The sequence below is a fragment of the Staurois parvus genome, unplaced genomic scaffold (assembly GCF_062004578.1).
Source record: "Staurois parvus isolate SC_StPar_1 unplaced genomic scaffold, SC_StPar_1.0 ptg000470l, whole genome shotgun sequence".
Taxonomy (NCBI): Eukaryota; Metazoa; Chordata; class Amphibia; order Anura; family Ranidae; genus Staurois; species Staurois parvus.
In genome coordinates this window covers 932,997-955,120 of record NW_028318266.1, presented here as the reverse complement: position 1 = coordinate 955,120, position 22,124 = coordinate 932,997, and the positions used below count along the sequence as shown (strand labels likewise).

General features: G+C 47.1%; 1 protein-coding gene across 3 annotated transcripts in view; it reads left to right on the top strand.

The window, feature by feature from the left end:
- Positions 1-21,439, top strand: part of CUNH17orf114 (chromosome unknown C17orf114 homolog) — a 38,137-nt gene extending 16,698 nt beyond the window's left edge. For all 3 annotated transcript variants that reach the window (XM_089689341.1, XM_089689343.1, XM_089689342.1), the window contains exons 2-3: positions 17,226-17,302; positions 17,609-21,439. In XM_089689341.1, the coding sequence (XP_089545467.1) occupies positions 17,227-17,302; positions 17,609-17,778 (246 nt within the window). In that variant the 5' untranslated portion in view covers position 17,226 and the 3' untranslated portion in view covers positions 17,779-21,439. The remainder of the gene's footprint in view (positions 1-17,225; positions 17,303-17,608) is intronic.
- Positions 21,440-22,124: the final 685 nt, after the last annotated feature.

Here is a 22,124-nt window from a genome sequence, read left to right as displayed (position 1 = left end):
AAAACAGCCCCCCATGTATTTCTATTAACATCCGTTAAGGTCCGCATCCGTTAACATCCGGGTTTTTTTGAACGGAAGAAAACCCTATTTTTCTTCCATTAAAAAAACGGATGTAAAATGGTTGTAAATGGACAAAAAACAGATGTAAATAGATGAAAACTGATATAAACAGATACCCATGTTTTTCTGTGGACTAGCGGATGTAAATGGATGATGATCTGTTTACATCCGTTAATGTCTGCATCCGTTAACATCTGGGGGGTTTTAAAACGAAAGAAAACCCTATTTTTCTTCCATTAAAGAACCCCAGAACGGACAAAAGACGCATGTAAACGGACGAAAAATTGATGTCAATAGATGAAACCGGATGTTAAAAGACCAAAAACGGATGTAAGTTGACCAAAATCAGATGTAAACAAATTAAAATGGAGAAAAATGGATGTAAATGGACAAAAAAATGGATGTAAATAGATGAAAACGGATGTAAACAGATGTAAATGTAAACGGACCAAAAACTGATGTAACTGGATGTAAATGGATGTAAACGGACCAAAAACTGATGTAACTGGATGTAAATGGATGTAAATAGATGAAAACGGATGTAAACGGACAAAAATGGATGTAATTGGACAAAAGATGGATGTAAATAGATGAAAACAGATGTACATGAAAATGGATGTAAACGGATGTAAATGAATGCAGATGCAAATGAATTAAAAACGGATGCAAATGGACAAAAAAGTTATGTAAATAGATGAAAACGGATGTTAAAGGACCAAAAATGGATGTAAGTTGACCAAAATCAGATGTAAACAAATTAAAATGGAGAAAAATGGATGTAAATGGACAAAAAAATTGATGTAAATAGATGAAAATGGATGCAAACGGACCAAAAACTGATGTAAATGGATGTAAACAGATGAAAACTGATGTAAATAGATGAAAACGGATGTAAATGGACCAAAAACAAATGTAAACGGACAAAAATGGATGTAATTGGACAAAAGATGGATGTAAATAGATGAAAACAGATGTAAATGAAAATGGATGTAAATGAATACGGATGCAAACGGATTAAAAACGGATGCAAATGGTCAAAAAAGTTATGTAAATAGATGAAAACGGATGTTAAAGGACCAAAAACAGATGTAAGTGGACCAAAAAGGGATTTAAACAAATTAAAATGGAGAAAATGGATGTAAACGGACAAAAATTTATGTAAATAGATAAAAACGGATGTAAATGAAAACGGATTTAAAAGGACCAAAAACAGATGTAAACGGATGTAAATAGATTAATATGGATGTAAACGGACCAAAAACGGATGTAAATAGATGAACATGGATGTAAATAGATGAACATGGATGTAAATGGATGAAAACAGATGTAAATAGATGAAAACGGATGTAAACGGACCAAAAACAGATGTAAACAAATAAAACAGATGTAAACGGATATCAACTGATGTAAACTGATGAAAAACGTGTGTAAACTGATGTGAACTGATCAGTTTTTTTCTTGGAAAAAACGGAAGGCCCGTGTGAAAGGAGACCTTAGAGGTGAATGGAGCCAAAGTTTTCTTTTTGGCAAAGTAATCGAAGATGAAAAGGATGCATGAGCTGCTTGGCCCCATTTTCCGGGTGCAGGGCCGGCCCTTGAAATCAAGAGCCTGCACTGCGTGTGAAGGCACCCAAACATTTTGCATACATGTACAAACCCAATCATGTGAAGGCAGCGTAAGGGTGTCACCTGTTCTGGGAACCAGTCCCGATATCATCTGTTTAATATTCATGAGAATGGCAATGAGTCCCCTTTTTTAGCAGCCAGGTGTTTCCGCCCCCCCTGTGTCTCCTGCACACCTGCCGCTCATGCCCCTGGGGTGTCCCAGCACTGCAGACCGGATTGTCCGGTTCAGGTGTGCTCCTCACACCCCACCGTGTACAATCCACGTATGTAGGACACAGGTCGGCACGCAGGAGATAAGAGCTCAGTGGGGTCATGTGATCTCCTTTTCTCACGTCGGGCGTCTCAGAACGGGGCGTTCACACCTGATTCTGATATCTCATCCCTGCGCTGCCAACACAATGATCCCAAACCTTTCCATGGCAGACTTCTCATTCGGCTGTCATGCTGGTCCTCTGGCTTCCATATACGGCATCTCCGGATCAGAACACACCCCCCTGACTTTACTCTGACTTTCTTGCTGCGTATTAGTTCTAAATATCAAAGGTAGAGGATAAATATATATATAAATGTGGCATAACTAGAACCTTCAGGGCCCAAGTGCAAGAAACCATGAAGGGCCCTCCTGGCCGGTGCCCTTCCCTCAGATCCTGGTGGCAGGGTTGGGTGCAAGTGCGACCTTTGCGACCCTGGTAGTCCCACCATTGGTCAGCAGTTCTTTTACTTGTATTTTATTTATTTTTACAATTTAATTTATTAAACTATTAATACAATTTTTTTTTTCTGCCTGGTGGCAAAACGCCAGGTTTGGGCACAAGTGCGACCTTTGCGACCCTGGTAGTCCCACAATTGGTCAGCAGTACTTTTACTTGTATTTTATTTATTTATTTATCTATTTTTTACAATTTAATTTATTAAATTGTTAATAAAATTATTTATTAATTTTTTTTTGTGCCCGGTGGCAGAACGCCAGGGTTGGGCGCAAGTGCAACCTTTGCGACGTTGGAAGTCCCACCATTGGTCAGCAGGTCTTTTACTTATATTTTATTTATTTAATTTTTTTTTTTTACAATTTAATTTATTTAATTTTTAATAACATTATTTATTTACATTTTTTTTCTGCCTTGTGGCAGAACGCCAGGTTTGGGCACAAGTGCGACCTTTGCGACCCTGGTAGTCCCACCATTGGTCAGCAGTTCTTTCACTTGTGTTTTATTTATTTTATTTTTTTCATACAATATCATTTTTAATTACTTTTTACAATGTTTTTTGGAGTTTGGGGGCTTTGGTGAGATATCGGGGGTCTCAACAGACTTCAGTCTCCATCTCGGCAGCCTCAGCTGCACAAAAAAAAAATAAATAAAAGCCAGCAACTACAAAAACTGTACAAAACTGTAGCTGCTGACTTTTCAAAAAGCGTATACATACCTGTACCTCGGTCCCACAGTGTCCCCCCTGCAGCCCGTTTCACCGGCCATTTTCTCTCCCCGGCGCCGCCATCTTCAGTGTGGGCATCTGGCTGTGACAGCTTGCGGCTTCACAGACAGGATCCCACTGCACATGTGCGAGAAGCGCTGCACTTTGTGAATGGCCCCGTAGTCTTCTGGGACCTGTCATGTGTCTCAGAAGACTACAGGGAGGAAGGGGGGGGGGACAACTTCCACTTCTGATCGCCTAGGCCAGGGGTCTCCAAACTTTCTAAAGAAAGAGCCAGTTTACTGTCCTTCAGACTTTGGGGGGGGGGCTGGACTGTGGCCAGTGGGTGAAAACGATGCCCAATCTTTGGTATTAGGGGGAGAAATAGTTGGTGTCAGTGGGAGGAATAATGCCTCAAGGGTCAGATAAGGGCAAGCAAAGGGCCACATCCAGCCCCAGGGCCACAATTTGGAGACCACTGGCCTAGGCGATCGCAGCGGAAGTGGGAGCGGGTACCTGTCAATTTCTGGTACCCCCTCCCCCCGCTCACCAAAGGTGCCAATCCTTGACAGGGAGCAGGGGGACAAAGCCTTAAAGCGGAACTTCCCCTTTTGGGTGGAGCTCCACTTTAATTTAAAAGTGAACCTTGAATTCCAGTCAGTGACTTTACCTGGTCTGCTGCAGGCAGATGGAAGCATGTCCTCAGTCTCCCCTCCCCCAGTGATCAGACGGAAACATTGTAACATTGTACAGGGCAGGGGGAAGCATTTTCTCAGTCTCCCTTCACCCAGTGATCAGACTGTACATTGCAACTTTGTAGCAAGTCACAAATTGAGAGCCTGCAGCAGGGGCTGATCTGTGTCAGACATTTGCAAACACAGCCAGGAACTGCACAGGTATCAAGATGTACAGTACAAGACTGTGTCATCTAGGCCAGCATTTCAGTCCAGGAAGTACATGGTGACCCTGGGTGATGTCTGAAGAGCGCTCTATCTTTCAGGAATGAATTTCAGATCAGAGGTCCCCCCATCACATCAGAGCCCCCCCCCCCCAACACATCAAAGGTCCCCCATCACATCAGAAGTCCCCCCATAATACCAGAAGTCCCCCCATTCTACCGAAGGTCCCCCTTCACATCAGAGGTCCTCCCATCACATCAGAGCCCCCCATCACATCAGAGGTCCCCCATCACATCAGACCCCCCCCATCACATCAGAGGTCCCCTATCACATCAGACCCCCCTATTACATCAGAGCCCCCCCATCACACCAGAGGTCCCCCCATCACATCAGAGGTCCCCCCATCACATCAGAGCCCCCTAACACATCAAAGGTCCCCCCATCACACCAGAGCCCCCCTAACACATCAAAGGTCCCCCATTAAAACCGGGGGCCCCCCATAATACTGGAGGTCCCCCCTTCACATCAGAGGTCCCCCCATAATACTGGAGGTCCCCCCTTCACATCAGAGGTCCCCCCTTCACATCAGAGCCCCCCATCACATCAGAGGCCCCCCCATCACACCAGAGCCCCCCCTAACACATCAAAGGTCCCCCATCACATCAGAGGTCCCCCCCATAATACTGGAGGCCCCCCTTCACATCAGAGGTCCCCCCATAATACCGGAGGTCCCCCCTTCACATCAGAGGTCCCCCCTTCACATCAGAGCCCCCCATCACATCAGAGCTACCCCCATCACATCAGAGCCCCCCATCAAATCAGAGGTCCCCCCATCACATCAGAGCCCCCCCATCAAATCAGAGGTCCCCGCCATCACATCAGAGCCCACCCCATCAAATCAGAGGTCCCCCCGTCACATCAGTGATCCCCCATAACATTGGAGGTCCTCCCTTCACATCAGATGTCCTCCCATCACATCAGGGGTCCTCAATCCAAGCCAAGTCCCCCATCACATCAGAGGCCCCCCCATAACATCAGAGATCCCCCACACATCCAAGTACCCCCATAACATCAGATGGCCTCCCATCACATCAGAGGTCCTCAATCCAAGCCAATTCCCCCCCCCCCATCAAATTAGAGGTCCCCTCATAACATCCAAGTCCCCCCATAACACTGGAGGTCCCCTCCTTCACATCAAAGGTCCTCTCATCACAACAGAGGTCCTCTCATAATATCGGAGGTCCCCCCATAATATCAGAGGTCCCCTATCAGAGTCCCCCCTTATCATACCAGAAGGTCCTCCCATCGCATGAGAGGTCCTCCCATCTCACCAGAGGTCCCCCCCCTTCAAACCAGAGGTTCCCCATCACATCTGAGGCCCCCTTCTTCAGACCAGAGTTTCCCCCTTCACATCTGCGGTCTCCCCTTACCACACCAGATGTCTCCCCTTCAGACCAGAGGTTCCCCGTCACATCAGAGGTCTCCCCTTCAGACCAGAGGTTCCCTGTCACATCAGAGGTCTCCCCTTCAGACCAGATGTCCCCCGTCACATCAGAGGTCTCCCCTTCAGACCAGAGGTTCCCCGTCACACCAGATGTCTCCCCTTCAGACCAGAGGTTCCCCGTCACATCAGAGGTCTCCCCTTCAGACCAGAGGTTCCCTGTCACATCAGAGGTCTCCCCTTCAGACCAGAGGTCCTCCGTCACATCAGAGGTCTCCCCTTCAGACCAGATGTCCCCCGTCACATCAGAGGTCTCCCCTTCAGACCAGTGGTCCCCCGTCACATCAGAGGTCTCCCCTTCAGACCAGTGGTCCCCCGTCACATCAGAGGTCTTCCCTTCAGACCAGAGGTCCCCCGTCACATCTGAGGTCTCCCCTTCAGACCAGTTTTTTAAAAAAATATTTTGTTTTATTCTGTTCTTGTATCTTATATTCTATTCTGTAAAGCAGCCTCAGTAGGAATCATCATCTTATTTCGCTTTTAGAGCCCATTCTCACTTGTGCGACTTGTCATGCGACTTTGTGGTCCAAAGTCACATGACAAGTCATCCCCCCTCATGTTTCCCAATGGGTACCATTCATATCTGTGCGACTTCAAAGTAGTTCATGAACTACTTTGGCTACGGCTCCCATGCAACTTGTGTGCCATAGACTGCCATGCAAACCCTCAAAAGCCGTATGAAAGTTGCACCTGAATGTTGTACACACAACAGTTGTCCGTTGTCATTAATGAAAGCCAAAGTCGTATCCAAGTTGCGCCCATCCAAGGTTACGTCAAAGTTGCACTCCAAGTGTGAACGGAACCTAATGCAGACAATAGACGGGTCGAAAATCGGCCGATTTTTAAAAAAAAAAAACATTGGTCGTTCGATCGACCGATGTTACCACCAATGTTAAAAAAAATCGGCTGATTTTCAACCCGTCTATGGCCGGCATTAACCCCATAACTTCTGTCCCTTGCATAGACAGGGGAGCGCACCATACAATGTGACAGCAATACAAATACAGTGGGGCAAAAAAGTATTTAGTCAGCCACCAATTGTGCAAGTTCTCCCACTTACAAAGATGAGAGAGGCCTGTAATTGGCATCATAGGTAGACCTCAACTATGAGAGACAAAATGAGAAAATAAATCCAGACAATCACATTGGCTGATCTGGAAAGAATTTATTTGCAAATTATGGTGGAAAATAAGTATTTGGTGAATATCAAAAGTTCATCTCAATACTTTGTTATATATCCTTTGTTGGCAATGACAGAGGTCAGACGTTTCCTGGAAGTCTTCACAAGGTTGGCACACACTGTTGCTGGTATGTTGGCCCATCCTCCATGCAGATCTCCTCTAGAGCAGTGATGTTTTGGGGCTGTCGCTGGGCAACACGGACTTTCAACTCCCTCCAAAGGTTTTCTATGGGGTTGAGATCTGGAGACTGGCTAGGCCTCTCCAGGACCTTGAAATGCTTCTTACGAAGCCACTCCTTCGTTGCCCGGGCGGTATGTTTGGGATCATTGTCATGCTGGAAGACCCAGCCACGTTTCATCTTCAATGCCCTTGGTGATGGAAGGAGGTTTGCACTCAAAATCTCACGATACATGGCCCCATTCATTCTGTCCTGTACATGGATCAGTCATCCTAGTCTCTTTGTGGAGAAACAGCCCCAAAGCATGATGTTGCCACCCCCATGCTTCACAGTAGGTATGGTGTTCTTTGGATGCAACTCAGCATTCTCTCTCCTCCAAACACGACGAGTTGTGTTTCTACCAAACAGTTCTATTTTGGTTTCATCTGACCATCTGACATTCTCCCAATCCTCTTCTGGATCATCCAAATGCTCTCTAGCAAACTTCAGACGGGCCCGGACATGTACTGGCTTAAGCAGGGGGACACGTCTGGCACTGCAGGATCTGAGTCCCTGGTGGTGTAGTGTGTTACTGATGGTAGCCTTTGTTACGTTGGTCCCAGCTCTCTGCAGGTCATTCACTAGGTCCCCCATGTGGTCCTGGGATTTTTGCTCACCGTTCTTGTGATCATTTTGACCCCACAGGGTGAGATCTTGCGTGGAGCCCCAGATCTAGGGAGATTATCAGTGGTCTTGTATGTCTTCCATTTTCTAATTATTGCTCCCACAGTTGATTTGTTCACACCAAGCTGCTTGCCTATTGCAGATTCAGTCTTCCCAGCCTGGTGCAGGTCTACAATTTTGTTTCTGGTGTCCTTCGACAGCTCCTTAGTCTTCACCATAGTGGAGTTTGGAGTGTGACTGTTTGAGGTTGTGGACAGGTGTCTTTTGTACTGATAACAAGTTCAAACAGGTGCCATTGATACAGGTAATGAGTGCAGGACAGAGGAGCTTCTTAAAGAAGAAGGTACAGGTCTATGAGAGCCAGAAATCTTGCTTGTTTGTAGGTGACCAAATACTTATTTTCCACCATAATTTGCAAATAAATTCTTTCCAGATCAGCCAATGTGATTGTCTGGATTTGTTTTCTCATTTTGTCTCTCATAGTTGAGGTCTACCTATGATGCCAATTACAGGCCTCTCTCATCTTTTTAAGTGGGAGAACTTGCACAATTGGTGGTGACTAAGTACTTTTTTGCCTCACTGTACATTATTTGGATTACAATGGTTTTATTTGGATACAGATGGATACATTTGTTGCAACTTCTTCTTTCTTCTTCTTCTTTCTTCCTTCTTTCTTCTTTTTCTTTCTTCCTTCTTTCTACATCTTCCTTCTTTCTTCTCCGTCTTCTTTCTTCTTCTTTCTTCTCTTTCTTCTTTCTGCTTCCTCTTTCTTCTTCTTTCTGCTTCCTCTTTCTTTCTTCTTCTTCTTCTTCTTCTTCTTCTTTTTCTTTCTTTCTTTCTTTCTTCTCCGTCTTTCTTTCTTTCTTTCTTCTCCGTCTTTCTTTCTTTCTTTCTTCTCCGTCTTTCTTTCTTTCTTTCTTCTCTTTCTTTCTTTCTTCTCCCTCTTTCTTTCTTTCTTTCTTCTCCCTCTTTCTTTCTTTCTTTCTTTCTTTCTTCTCCCTCTTTCTTTCTTTCTTTCTTCTCCCTCTTTCTTTCTTTCTTTCTTTCTTTCTTTCTTTCTTCTCCGTCTTTCTTTCTTTCTTTCTTTCTTCTCCGTCTTTCTTTCTTTCTTTCTTCTCTTTCTTTCTTTCTTCTCCCTCTTTCTTTCTTTCTTTCTTCTCCCTCTTTCTTTCTTTCTTTCTTTCTTTCTTCTCCCTCTTTCTTTCTTTCTTTCTTTCTTTCTTTCTTTCTTTCTTCTCCCTCTTTCTTTCTTTCTTTCTTTCTTCTCCGTCTTTCTTTCTTTCTTTCTTTCTTCTCCGTCTTTCTTTCTTTCTTTCTTCTCCGTCTTTCTTTCTTTCTTTCTTTCTTCTCCGTCTTTCTTTCTTTCTTTCTTTCTTCTCCGTCTTTCTTTCTTTCTTTCTTTCTTCTCCGTCTTTCTTTCTTTCTTTCTTTCTTTCTTCTCCGTCTTTCTTTCTTTCTTTCTTTCTTCTCCGTCTTTCTTTCTTTCTTTCTTTCTTTCTTCTCCGTCTTTCTTTCTTTCTTTCTTTCTTTCTTCTCCGTCTTTCTTTCTTTCTTTCTTTCTTCTCCGTCTTTCTTTCTTTCTTTCTTTCTTCTCCGTCTTTCTTTCTTTCTTTCTTTCTTTCTTTCTTCTCCGTCTTTCTTTCTTTCTTTCTTTCTTTCTTCTCCGTCTTTCTTTCTTTCTTTCTTTCTTTCTTTCTTCTCCGTCTTTCTTTCTTTCTTTCTTTCTTTCTTCTCCGTCTTTCTTTCTTTCTTTCTTTCTTTCTTCTCCGTCTTTCTTTCTTTCTTTCTTTCTTTCTTCTCCGTCTTTCTTTCTTTCTTTCTTTCTTTCTTCTCCGTCTTTCTTTCTTTCTTTCTTTCTTTCTTCTCCGTCTTTCTTTCTTTCTTTCTTTCTTCTCCGTCTTTCTTTCTTTCTTTCTTTCTTCTCCGTCTTTCTTTCTTTCTTTCTTTCTTCTCCGTCTTTCTTTCTTTCTTTCTTCTCCGTCCTTTCTTTCTTTCTTCTTCTTCCTTGCAGGTCACGGCTCATGCACAGATTTTTTATCGGTAAATGATCAGCCGATTTGCCCATCATTGCCGGGAAAATTGGCCATTCATCAAAATCGGCTGTGAATTTTCCAACATGACCAATAAAAAAAATGTGCAAAAACCCCGAAAAACAGCCGACCAATTAACCCATTAACGGTGCAATAATCGGCCGATTTTCGACCCATCTATGGCCGGCATTATACCTTACTGCATTTATTGCAGTACGCTGCCAACTCAAATTCATTTTCCTGTTTGGATAATTCGTTTGGTTATCGTTTATTTTGGACCTGTTCATCTCTGTTGTGATTCGGATACATCGGAATCTCCAAATAATGAACATTTTGTCCAGATTGATTTGTGAGCGATGAATCGCACCTGTCTATAGCAGGCGGAGCGAGCAGCAAGGTGTCATTCAATTGGTGCTTGTAATTATTGGCCTGTCTGTGCCCCCCCCCCCCCCCCAGGTATTGTTCAGACTGGAGGCGGTATAACTTAAAATAGCGCGGCTCCTTTATCGGAAGAATAGCGATTTGTGGCCCTATAAGGTCATGTGGAGAGGAGCCACACACACCATCCTCATTGCAAATGGCAATCTGCTAATCAGAAACAGACAGGATCCCCCTGACGGCAGACTTGTGAATGTGGGATCCCAGTCAGCCCTGCGCAGGGGCCCTTGGGGATTGGGTGGGTCTCAGAACTATTCGGACCACCCCCTAATCTCAGATTATCCCTCTTCTATAACATTCCAGATCCCATTTCTCACCGTTTTCCTATACCAGCAGGGACATACATCGACTTCCTTTAAAGGGAAACAAAACTTTTTCCCTTTGTGAAGTTGAGGTTTATAGCGTTTCCTGATTCCTCCACCCGCCCTCATAGACATGCTGATGACATTTTTAAAATAAACCCTTTCCATTTTTATTGCATACGTTCTTTTTGGTCCATTGACATCATCACTGGGTCTCTGTGTGTCTATAGGCAATGCAGGCAGATCATGGCTGGTGGGAGGGGTTGGCAGGATGATGTACATAGCTTCCTAAAATCACCACAGCACCCTGCCTCAGTGCTCCTCTCCGGAGCCCTCAGTTCTGATGCAAACATTGGGCTGGACCTTGGGAGGAGTTATTCTAAAAATCAAAATGCCTCAATGGGTGGATGTCAGTGTGGAGGAGCGGAGGTCCCTTTTACAGACCTGTCTAGGAGCGGAGGTCCCTTTTACAGACCTGTCTAGGAGCGGAGGTCCCTTTACAGACCACCCTAGGAGCGGAGGTCCCTTTACAGACCACCCTAGGAGCGGAGGTCCCTATACAGACCCCCCTAGGAGCGGAGGTCCCTCTACAGACCCCCCTAGGAGCGGAGGTCCCTCTACAGACCCCCCTAGGAGCGGAGGGCCCTCTACAGACCCCCCTAGGAGCGGAGGGCCCTCTACAGACCCCCCTAGGAGCGGAGGTCCCTCTACAGGCCCCCCTAGGAGCGGAGGTCCCTCTACAGGCCCCCCTAGGAGCGGAGGTCCCTCTACAGGCCCCCCTAGGAGCGGAGGTCCCTATACAGGCCCCCCTAGGAGCGGAGGTCCCTATACAGGCCCCCCTAGGAGCGGAGGTCCCTATACAGGCCCCCCTAGGAGCGGATGTCCCTATACAGGCCCCCCTAGGAGCGGATGTCCCTATACAGGCCCCCCTAGGAGCGGAGGTCCCTATACAGGCCCCCCTAGGAGCGGAGGTCCCTATACAGGCCCCCCTAGGAGCGGATGTCCCTATACAGGCCCCCCTAGGAGCGGATGTCCCTACACAGGCCCCCCTAGGAGCGGAGGTCCCTACACAGGCCCCCCTAGGAGCGGAGGTCCCTACACAGACCTCCCTAGGAGCGGAGGTCCCTACACAGACCTCCCTAGGAGCGGAGGTCCCTACACAGACCACCCTAGGAGCGGAGGGCCCTACACAGACCACCCTAGGAGCGGAGGGCCCTACACAGACCACCCTAGGAGCGGAGGGCCCTACACAGACCACCCTAGGAGCGGAGGGCCCTACACAGACCACCCTAGGAGCGGAGGGCCCTACACAGACCACCCTAGGAGCGGAGGGCCCTACACAGACCTCCCTAGGAGCGGAGGGCCCTACACAGACCTCCCTAGGAGCGGAGGGCCCTACACAGACCACCCTAGGTAATGCCTACATGTGATTCTGAGCCTCCATAATTGGAAGAACTACAATTCAATGAGTGAGAGGGGCGGCCAGGGTCAGTCAGGCTGGGGTGGACAGAGCAGGATGATGCTGGATGTCCTCCAGCCAGCAAATGAGGAGGGATCTGCAGCTTCTAATGCACATTGTAAGAAGCTCCCAGTGTGCGGTGACATCAGAGGAAGCCATTCTGTACAGGAGAGGAACCTTTCCTGGCAGCCTATATATAAGGAGGGGTAAAGGAGCTGGGCCAGCACAGACACTCCCAGAAGAGGACAAGGCAGTAAAGGAGTTGGGCCGGCACAGACGCTCCCAGGAGAGCACGAGGCTGTGAAGGAGCTGGGCCGGCACAGACGCTGCCAGGAGAGGACGAGGCTGTGAAGGAGCTGGGCCGGCACAGATGCTCCCAGAAGAGGACGAGGCTGTGAAGGAGCTGGGCCGGCACAGACGCTCCCAGAAGAGGACGAGGCTGTGAAGGAGCTGGGCCGGCACAGACGCTCCCAGAAGAGGACGAGGCTGTGAAGGAGCTGGGCCGGCACAGACGCTCCCTGAAGAGGACGAGGCTGTGAAGGAGCTGGGCCGGCACAGACGCACCCAGAAGAGGACGAGGCTGTGAAGGAGCTGGGCCGGCACAGACGCTCCCAGAAGAGGACGAGGCTGTGAAGGAGCTGGGCCGGCACAGACGCTCCCTGAAGAGGACGAGGCTGTGAAGGAGCTGGGCCGGCACAGACGCTCCCTGAAGAGGACAAGGCTGTGAAGGAGTTGGGCCGGCACAGACGCTCCCAGGAGAGGACGAGGCTGTGAAGGAGCTGGGCCGGCACAGACGCTCCCAGGAGAGGACGAGGCTGTGAAGGAGCTGGGCCGGCACAGACGCTCCCAGAAGAGGACAAGGCTATGTCATACAAAGGTACAAAGGGGGGGGGGGGTGTGGCTGGGGAATGGACTCTTCCTGGAGTGGTCAGATTTTCCAGGCAGCCAAGAGGCGCAGGCAATCATTTATTTAAAGGGCCAGCGACACTAATAAGCACTTGATGTTTCTATGCTTCTGCCTGCCATTTATTTTGGATTCCTCTTCCCCTCCTCCATGGGATTGAAAGGCTCTTTTATCCCATCTGAGAATAGCCTTGGGGCCGGGGGCCCCGCTGTGCTGATCCCTGTGGCCCCGGAGACGCCTGTGTCAGGTGACGGTCACTGAGCTTTTCTTTCCTCCAGAAAGGTGTATTGTGAGCTGTGATCTCAGCTGCCCCCCCCCCCTTGTACTGACCTGGGGTCCGCCTGTGTCAGAGCGACTCCAACACAACGTGCAACTATGTTCCTCCTGCAAAAGAATCATCGCAAAACACGATCCTGCCAAACATCTGCTTTCTTCTATTTTCATGATCCAGCCAGTAAGTCTGTTGTTTTTCAACAGAAAACCTCTCTAGGAGTTACAGGGACGAGACTAGTGACGGCTGTATGGAACATCGGCTGTTTGTGTGTTCGCTGAAACACACGAACGGTCGGGGCTATTCGCCACAATGTACTGCACCCTGACAGTGCACTGTGATTGGCCACAGCAATGCAACTGACCACACTAGGGGTCCTCAGTCTGATCACCAGCATCATTGAGTCCGCTTTCTCTGGACTAAGGTCTTCCTGGACCCTCCCCCAGCCTGTGACTGGACAGTGAAAGGAGAAGCAGCTCACTGATCAGCTCATCTCTCCGTCACTCTGCTCTCTCCTCCTATCAGCATGCTCCTTGTCAGCATATGAGCTGATTAGCTCCTTGTGCTGCTTCTTCCTCTCACACTGCAGTCCTGCTGTTCAGGGACTGCAGAAGGCTGATGCCAGGTCACATTCAAGGATCTACACTGCATTCATTTGTCTTTTTCATCTGGCTAGCGTTGTTTTTTGGTTTTCTTCCGGCACATATGTTACATCTCCGGAGAGACGCCGTGTTCGGCTATTGATCTAAGTAGGGCGAGGCTGTGCTGCGGGGGAGGGGGGAGGGGAAGGGGGTGTTGTACATCCATATAGTCAGTGACAGGAGGTATGAGTTGTATGGGAAGTATGTCCCTGTGTGCACTGATCACTGTCATCGGGACAAGTGTCTACAAGAGGAACACTCCCAGTGCCGGGACCCCCGTGTTATATCTGTGTAGGGGTCACCTGTAGGATAATTCAGGGCCGGGACCCCGTGTTATATCTGTGTAGGGGTCACCTGTAGGATAATTCAGGGCCGGGACCCCCGTGTTACATCTGTGTAGGGGTCACCTGTAGGATAATTCAGTGCCGGGACCCCCGTGTTACATCTGTGTAGGGGTCACCTGTAGGATAATTCAGTGCCGGGACCCCCCGTGTTACATCTGTGTAGGGGTCACCTGTAGGATAATTCAGTGCCGGGACCCCCGTGTTACATCTGTGTAGGGGTCGCCTTTAGGATAATTCAGGGCCGGGACCCCCGTGTTACATCTGTGTAGGGGTCGCCTGTAGGATAATTCAGGGCCGGGACCCCAGTGTTATATTTGTATAGGGGCCGCCTATAGGATAATTCAGGGCCGGGACCCCCGTGTTATATCTGTGTAGGGGTCGCCTGTAGGATAATTCAGGGCCGGGACCCCCCGTGTTATATATGTGTAGGGGTCACCTATAGGATAATTCAGGGCCGGGACCCCCTTGTTATATCTGTATAGGGGTCACATGTTTTATCTGTATAGAGGTCACCTGTAGGATAATTCAGTGCCGGGACCCCCTTGTTATATCTGTATAGGGGTCACATGTTTTATCTGTATAGAGGTCACCTGTAGGATAATTCAGTGCCGGGACCCCCGTGTTATATCTGTGTAGGGGTCACCTGTAGGATAATTCAGTGCCGGGACTCCCGTGTTATATCTGTATAGGGGGTCACCTGTAGGATAATTCAGGGCCGGGACCCCCGTGGTATATCTGTGTTGGGGTCACCTGTAGGATAATTCAGGGCCGGGACCCCTGTAATACAGTCAGTGTATTCAGATATAGCACGGGGTCCCAGCACTGAATTATTGTACAGATTACCCCTATACAGATATATTACAGGGGTCCTGGCATTGAATTATCCATACAGATGACCCCTATATAGAGATATAATATAGGGGTCCCGGCCCTGAATTATCATATAACTGACCCCTATATAGATATATTATGGAGGTCCCAGCGCTGAATTATCATACAACTGAGCCCTATACAGAAATACTGTATATCTGTATAGGTTTCAGTTGTACTATAATTCAGTGCCGGGACCCCCATATTATATCTTTATAGGGGTCAGTTGTATGATAATTCAGGGCCGGGACCCCTATATTATATCTGTATAGGGATCATCTGTACAATAATTCAGTGCTGGGACCTCCATATCTTTATAGGGGTCAGTTGTATATTTCAGGGCCGGGACCCCTGTATTATATCTGTATAGGGATCATCTGTACAATAATTCAGTGCTGGGACCCCCATATCTTTATAGGGGTCAGTTGTACTATAATTCAGTGCAGGGACCTGTAACGGACATGTAAGATTTGAGTGGAAATATGGAATCATAGCCATGACAGGTTGAGTAGATTAGATGAGGCCACGCCCTTTCATTGCAAAGGTGTGTTCAGGAACAGTCTGGTCATTAAGGATGTATATTGAACCCCTGGGCAGTAGGGAAATGAATAGATGGTACAAACAATGGTCATCAATTGATCTGGGGTCAGATGTGTATGTATACACAATTACTCAATAGGCCTTGAAGACTTAATCATCATTTAGCATCAATTAGCGGTAATTAGCCTAAAGCCCCGCCTCCTGGAGGTGACACCTTTTGTGTTAATGAGATTATCACCTGCTGGGAATAACCCGTTTAGGAATTTGTTATAGGAGACGGGACGGCTAGCCATATGCATTCATCAAAGGAGTATGTTTAATCTCTTATAAAAGCTGAACTATTAGTTGCAGAGATATGAACATACTCCCTTCTTGTAGGCCACTCTGTACGCTGCATTTGCATATGAAAATCATATTTGTGGCTTGGGGAGAAAGCCAGGAAAATGCATGGAATGATTAGATGACGCGGGGGTGCGACAGTCTGATGGTGTTTGGTACTGTTGCGATCGGGCTGATGCGCTGGTGTCGGAAATCCAATACCTGACTTGGTGTTCAGGCCAGTCTTGGCCCAATTGAACTTGGGCAGGTCCACGCACGGTACCTCTTGTGGGCAGGTCAGGACCACCTTCCCCAGAGTCAATTGGCCGAAGACTAATGCCCCGCTCATGTCCAAATCACAATAAATTGGGTACACGGACATTTGTGATCCGTACGGAGCTGGTTCGATCGACCAATGGATTACTAAGTTTCTGGCTTGCTCCAGCCGCAGGGTAAAGTGTTATTCTGTCTTTTTGTTCCCTTTTTATTTATAGTAATTAGTCATTTGTGCGTCTTCTTATATCTTTTGTATTTCTGTAACTTTTTATATTTTGTACATATTTTATGCCCCGCCCACTTTGGGAAATTAAATCTTAAAATTAATTAGTGAACTTCTGTGTATTTAAGCACGTGCTCATATCTTCGGAGAGACTAGATTGGAGAGATTAGATTGGAGAGATTAGATTGTATTGTATGTTAGTGCCTTTAAAACGCTCGGTTAAGCTCATTGCCAATCTGTATGCAACTGCACTGCGAGTGGGCAGATTGCAAAGGTAACAGATCTGCCAGACGGAGATCTGTGTGTGTGGGATGTCTCAACAGACCGTTCTGCGGATAAACTGTTGGGTGGTGGCAGGCTACCTTTGTGGTGTGTCTGGTGTGGGGGGGGGGGGGTGTGGACAGTGGAAGGGTTATCAACACCGGGGTTCAAGCTAGGATAGCTGAAGGGACCTTTAGAAGGGCGTGTGATTACTAAGCTGGTCCTCAACTCTAATCAGGGCACCAGGTTGTATGTAAGATCGTATCTGCCAGTGTGTGTGGTCGACCAGCTGGATTGGAGTCTCCATCTGGTGGTGGCCAGAGGTAGTGCGGGCTGTGAAAAGGTATCACGGCTGATCTTATATACGGTTTGAGATATTTAAGTGTAAATCTCTTTATTATCCCCTTTACCACCCTGTCGCATCCGCGTGAGCTAGTCGCTGTGGTGTGTGGTGGACATTTGACAGGGTGATCGTTTAACGGATCCTTGACAGGACCTCCATAATATATCTATATAGGGGTCATCTGTATGTATAATTCAACGCCAGGACCCCTGTAATATATCTGTATAGGGGTCATCTGTACAATAATTCAGTTCTGGGACCCCGTGCTATATCTGAATTCAAGTCGCTTGTATGATAATTCAGGGCTGGGACCCCCCGTGTTATATCTGAATACAAGTCACCTGTAGGATAATTCAGGGCTGGGACCCCCCGTGTTATATCTGAATACAAGTCACCTGTAGGATAATTCAGGGCTGGGACCCCCCCGTGTTATTTCTGTATAATGGATCATTTGTACAAATAAATGTCTTTTTTATTTTCTCAGCATGGGGGTGAAGGCTCTGCGATGTTTCCCTTGGTACGGAAGGAGGAAAGAGAGGAAGAAGAGCAAGACTCAGGAAGGTGAGTACATACGGGGCTTAATGGTGACCCCCATTCATCACTCTGTGACAAGTGCTGTCTGTAGAGCCCACAGTGCCCTACCTGATGTATGATAGGAAATGATCATTGCAGGCCCACTAATCCTCACCCACTCTATTCAAAACTAAAAAAAGAAAAATGAACAGAAAATAGATAACACAACAGAAGCAATATGGCAGCCTTGATTGTCTGGGTCCAAACCGGATCTCATCTACGGTGGTGTAGAGCGTTAGTAGGTGGATAAGGGTTCAAAGCTCTTCCTAATTCCTTTCTCTCTCCTCCCCACAGAGCCACCTACCCCCTCTCCGGTGGAGGAGAAACCTAGGCTCCGCTCCACCAACTCTGCGGGCAGCGATACAGAATCGCAACCAAACCGGGCCTACTTCAGCGGAAAAGCCAGGGTGTCCTTCCGCCACGAAATGGACTCCGCCATGAATGAGATTGACTCCACCAACTGAGCAGAAGAAGGACTGACACTATTGACAGCCCTCACCATACACTAGATTTATATAGGTGGACAAGAATATTTGGTGGCCCCCACCTAGGGGACAATAAAGGAGGTTGGATTACATGTGCGGCACAAGCAGACGAGTGGAATCATCCTATTACTTGCATCATGTATACAATTGTAAGCTTGGAAGATGCCATGGCTTCTACCTACCAGAAGATGGCAGCAGTGGGGCTAAAGTGGTGATTGCGTCATTATACATATAAGACTTACCATCCACCAGCAGATGTCGGCATCGTTCTACGCAAGAACCGAGGCATGCAATACCCTCCGTCCTCTTGCAGGCTTGGAATGTGCAATACTTAATGCTTGCATACATTTCAGAATATATCGATGCCAATTACAAGCTTGTACACTGTAGTAAACTCTAACAACCAGCAGATGTCAGGAATACACTGATCTGAGATTAACTTGAAGCATGCACTACTGCATACCCACCAGAGGATGTCAGTATTGTACTGAACTGGCATGGAGAAACTTAGAAACTTAGATGTCAATGTTGTACTGAGTTGACAGTTACAGCTTGCATTACTTACAACTAACCATCAGCAGACAGTATTGTACTGACCTGACAGGTACAACTAGGATACAATATTTCATATCTATCAGCAGATGTCAGTATTGTACTGATCCAACAGTTACAGCTTGCAGCATGCAGTACTGCATACCCACCAGGAGATGTCAGCATTGTACCACTCTGACAGTTACAGCTTGAGCCTGCAGGGCTCTGTAACCACCAGATGTCAGTATTGCGCTAAGCTGACAATTACAGATTGGAATATGCAGTACTCCATACCTACCAGCAGATGTCAGTATTGTACTGATCTAACAGTTACAGCTTGCAGTACTGCATACCCACCAGGAGATGTCAGCATTGTACCACGCTGACAGTTACAGCTTGAGCCTGCAGTGCTCTGTAACCACCAGATGTCAGTATTGCGCTAAGCTGACAATTACAGATTGGAACATGCAGTACTCCATACCTACCAGCAGATGTCAGTATTGTACTGACTTGACAGATACAGCTTGGAGCATGCAGTTCTCTGTACACACCAGCAGATGTCAGCATTGTAACTCTCTGACAGTTACTGATTGAGCCTGCAGTACTCCATACCCACCAGCAGATGTCAGCATTTTACTGATCTGACAGTCATGCAATACATTTTACCAACTAGCAATGTCAGTATTGTTCTTATCTAATAGTCACAGCTTAAAGTGATGCAGTACTTCTACCCATCAGATGACAGTATTGTACTGACCCAACAGTTACAATGCCGATCGCAGTACATTTCACCTACGTGCAGATGTCAGTATTGTTCTGATCTAATAGCCACAGCTTAACATAATGCAGTACTTCTACCCACGATCAGATGTCAGCATTGTACTGATCCAACAGTTACAATGCTGATCGCAGTACATTTCACCTACCTGCAGATGTCAGTATTGTACTGATCTAATAGCCACAGCTTAAAGTGATGCAGTACTTCTACCCATCAGCAGATGTCAGTACTGTACTGATCTAATAGTCACAGCTTAACATAATGCAGTACTTCTATCCACCATCAGATGTCAGCATTGTGCTGACCCGTCAGTTACAGCTTGAAGAGTGTAGCACTCTCTACCCCCCCAATAGATGTCAGTATTGCACTGACCTGACAGTTACAGCTTGGAGAATGTACTACATGCAGCCAACGGCAGATATCAATACTGAACTGACCCTACAAGTATAGCTTGGAGCATTTACTGATCTACCAGGGACAACTAGAAGCATGCAGTACTTCACATCCCCATGCAGATATGAGGATTATACTGACTTACTGCACTACTCTGTACCCACCAGTAGATGTCAGTACTGAGTTGAGTTACAGATTGGAGCATGCAATACACCATACTTACCAGCAGATGTCAGTACTGAACTGACCAGATAGTTACAAACTGGAACATGCAATACATCATACTAAACAGCAGATGTCAGGCTTGTACTGAACCACAGGTATAGATTTGACCATGCACTACTCCATAGTCACCAGCAGCTGTCAGTATTGTACTGCTCTCATAGTTACAGCTTGAGTGGGCAGTGCTCTGTAACCACCAGCAGATGTCAGTAAAGCACTTACCTGACAGTTACAGATTGGAACATACAGTACTCCATAACAACCAGCAAATGTCAGTATTGTACACATCTAACAGTTACAGCCTGCAGCATGCAATACTGCATACCCACTAGCAGATGTCAGCATTGTACCACTCTGGCAGTTACAGCTTGAGCCTGCAGTGCTCTATAACCACCAGCAGATGTATGTATTGTACTGACTTGACAGTTACAGCTTGGAGCATGCAGTTCTCTGTGCCCACCAGCAGATGTCAGCATTGTACCTCTCTGACCGTTACAGCTTGAGCCTGCAGTACTCCGTTTCCACCAGCAGATGTTACTATTGTACCACTCTGACAGTAACAGCTTGAGCCTGCAGTGCTCTGTAACCACCAGCAGATGTATGTATTGTACTGACTTGACAGTTACAGCTTGAGCCTGCAGTGCTCTGTAACCACCAGCAGATGTCAGCATTGTACCACTCTGACAGTTACAGCTTGAGCCTGCAGTGCTCTGTAACCACCAGATGTCAGTATTTTACTGATCTGACAGTTACAGATTGGAACATGCAGTACTCCATGCCTACCAGCAGATGTCAGCATTGTACATATCTGACGGGTGCAGCTTGGAGCATGCAGTTCTCTCTACCCACCAGCAGATGTCAGTATTGTACATTTTGGGGAATACATTGTACCTCCGGGACATTTGTAGATCATCACAGCTCACTTTATTTTAACAAAAACATCTTATAAAACGTTAGAGAAATAAATATCGTAACCGTGGCGCTGTCCTCACACCGCCATTATTATTACTATCTGGAATCTCAACACCTAACCTCCCACCGTGTAGCGATATCCGCCTCCCATGTTGTCGCTGGGTTTTGCCTCCAATGTATCACTTTCTAACAGGGGCGGACTGACCATTTGGAAACTCGGGCACTGCCCGAGGGCCCGGGGTCAGTAGGGGGCCCCATGGGATGCCCCTGGTACCTTTTTCATAGGCTTTTTTGAGTTTGGGCAAGGACACAGGGGCTCCATGATCCCCTATTGCCCGGGGGCCCCATGAGTTGTCAGTCCGCCCGCTTTCTAATAAGTAGCAATATACTGGAACACGGCCAGGTTCCGATGTCGGTGATTTGATATCTCATTTGAAGAGTTCCTGAAAGTTTTGTCTTTATAAAAGAAAAAAAAATGTATTTGAGCAATTTACTGGAAATTGAACAGCGACACCCGATGGTCAGGCTCAGTACTGCCGGAGACATAAATCTACCCAGTCTGCTTTTCAGCCATGTCCTTCTATCATCCAGCAAGACGGATGGCCCTACTGTCCCGGCATAGAGCACATGGCTGTCCACCCCAGGGTACTTTGCAATGATTTTGGGGGGGGAGGGGGGGGGGTACACTCTCTTTTTCATATTTTTGTTTTTTTGGTGGTTATAAATGAACTGCTTTGTTTTCATTGGGTTGGCATAGATGGAATGTTGGTGAGTTCCATTCAATAAAAAACATCTAATACAGAAGCGCTGACTATTCCTTTATATATGAAACTGAGAAACTTCTACCATTTTGCAGTTAGCAAGACTTTGGTGCTGCATGTTATACCCCCCCTCCTCCTCCTCCCCTCCCCCATAGCATGCTGGCTGCTAGGAATCAGCTTCCAGATGGCGGCCTGTTGCTTGTGCAGACCTGCTTGGCACAGAAGGGAAGGATTAAACCGCAAGTACAGGCGCTATATGCTTCTTGAATAAAATGCCGTCCCACCTTGCAAGTTTTCAGTCCCGCACACTGCAGCCCCAGCAATTGTGTAGAGCAGCTTTTTGCAGTGTAAATCCTCCTACATATGTTGTACCTGTTAATCTGCAGTTTTCTCTTCTCTACAGCTGGTCAAAGGGTTGAATTTACAATGCTTGTCTGAGCTTTCAGAAAAAAAGGGGTGGAGAGCTGAAATTACACTCTACAGAGTGAGTAGAGTTCTGGGAGCTGATTGGAGGGAAGGGACATCCCCCACGAGCACACACACAAAGCTCACAGGAACAGAACTGAGGCTGTCATTTACAGGCTGTGTGCTGGAGGTTCCTCCTCTCTGCAGCAGCTGAGAGCCAGCAGGAGGGAGAGGAGAAGCGGCCAGCTTTCAGCTGCTGCAGAGAGAGCCAGATGGGGGATCAGTTCCAGTTATTGCCTCCCAGCCGTATCGATCACCCTCCC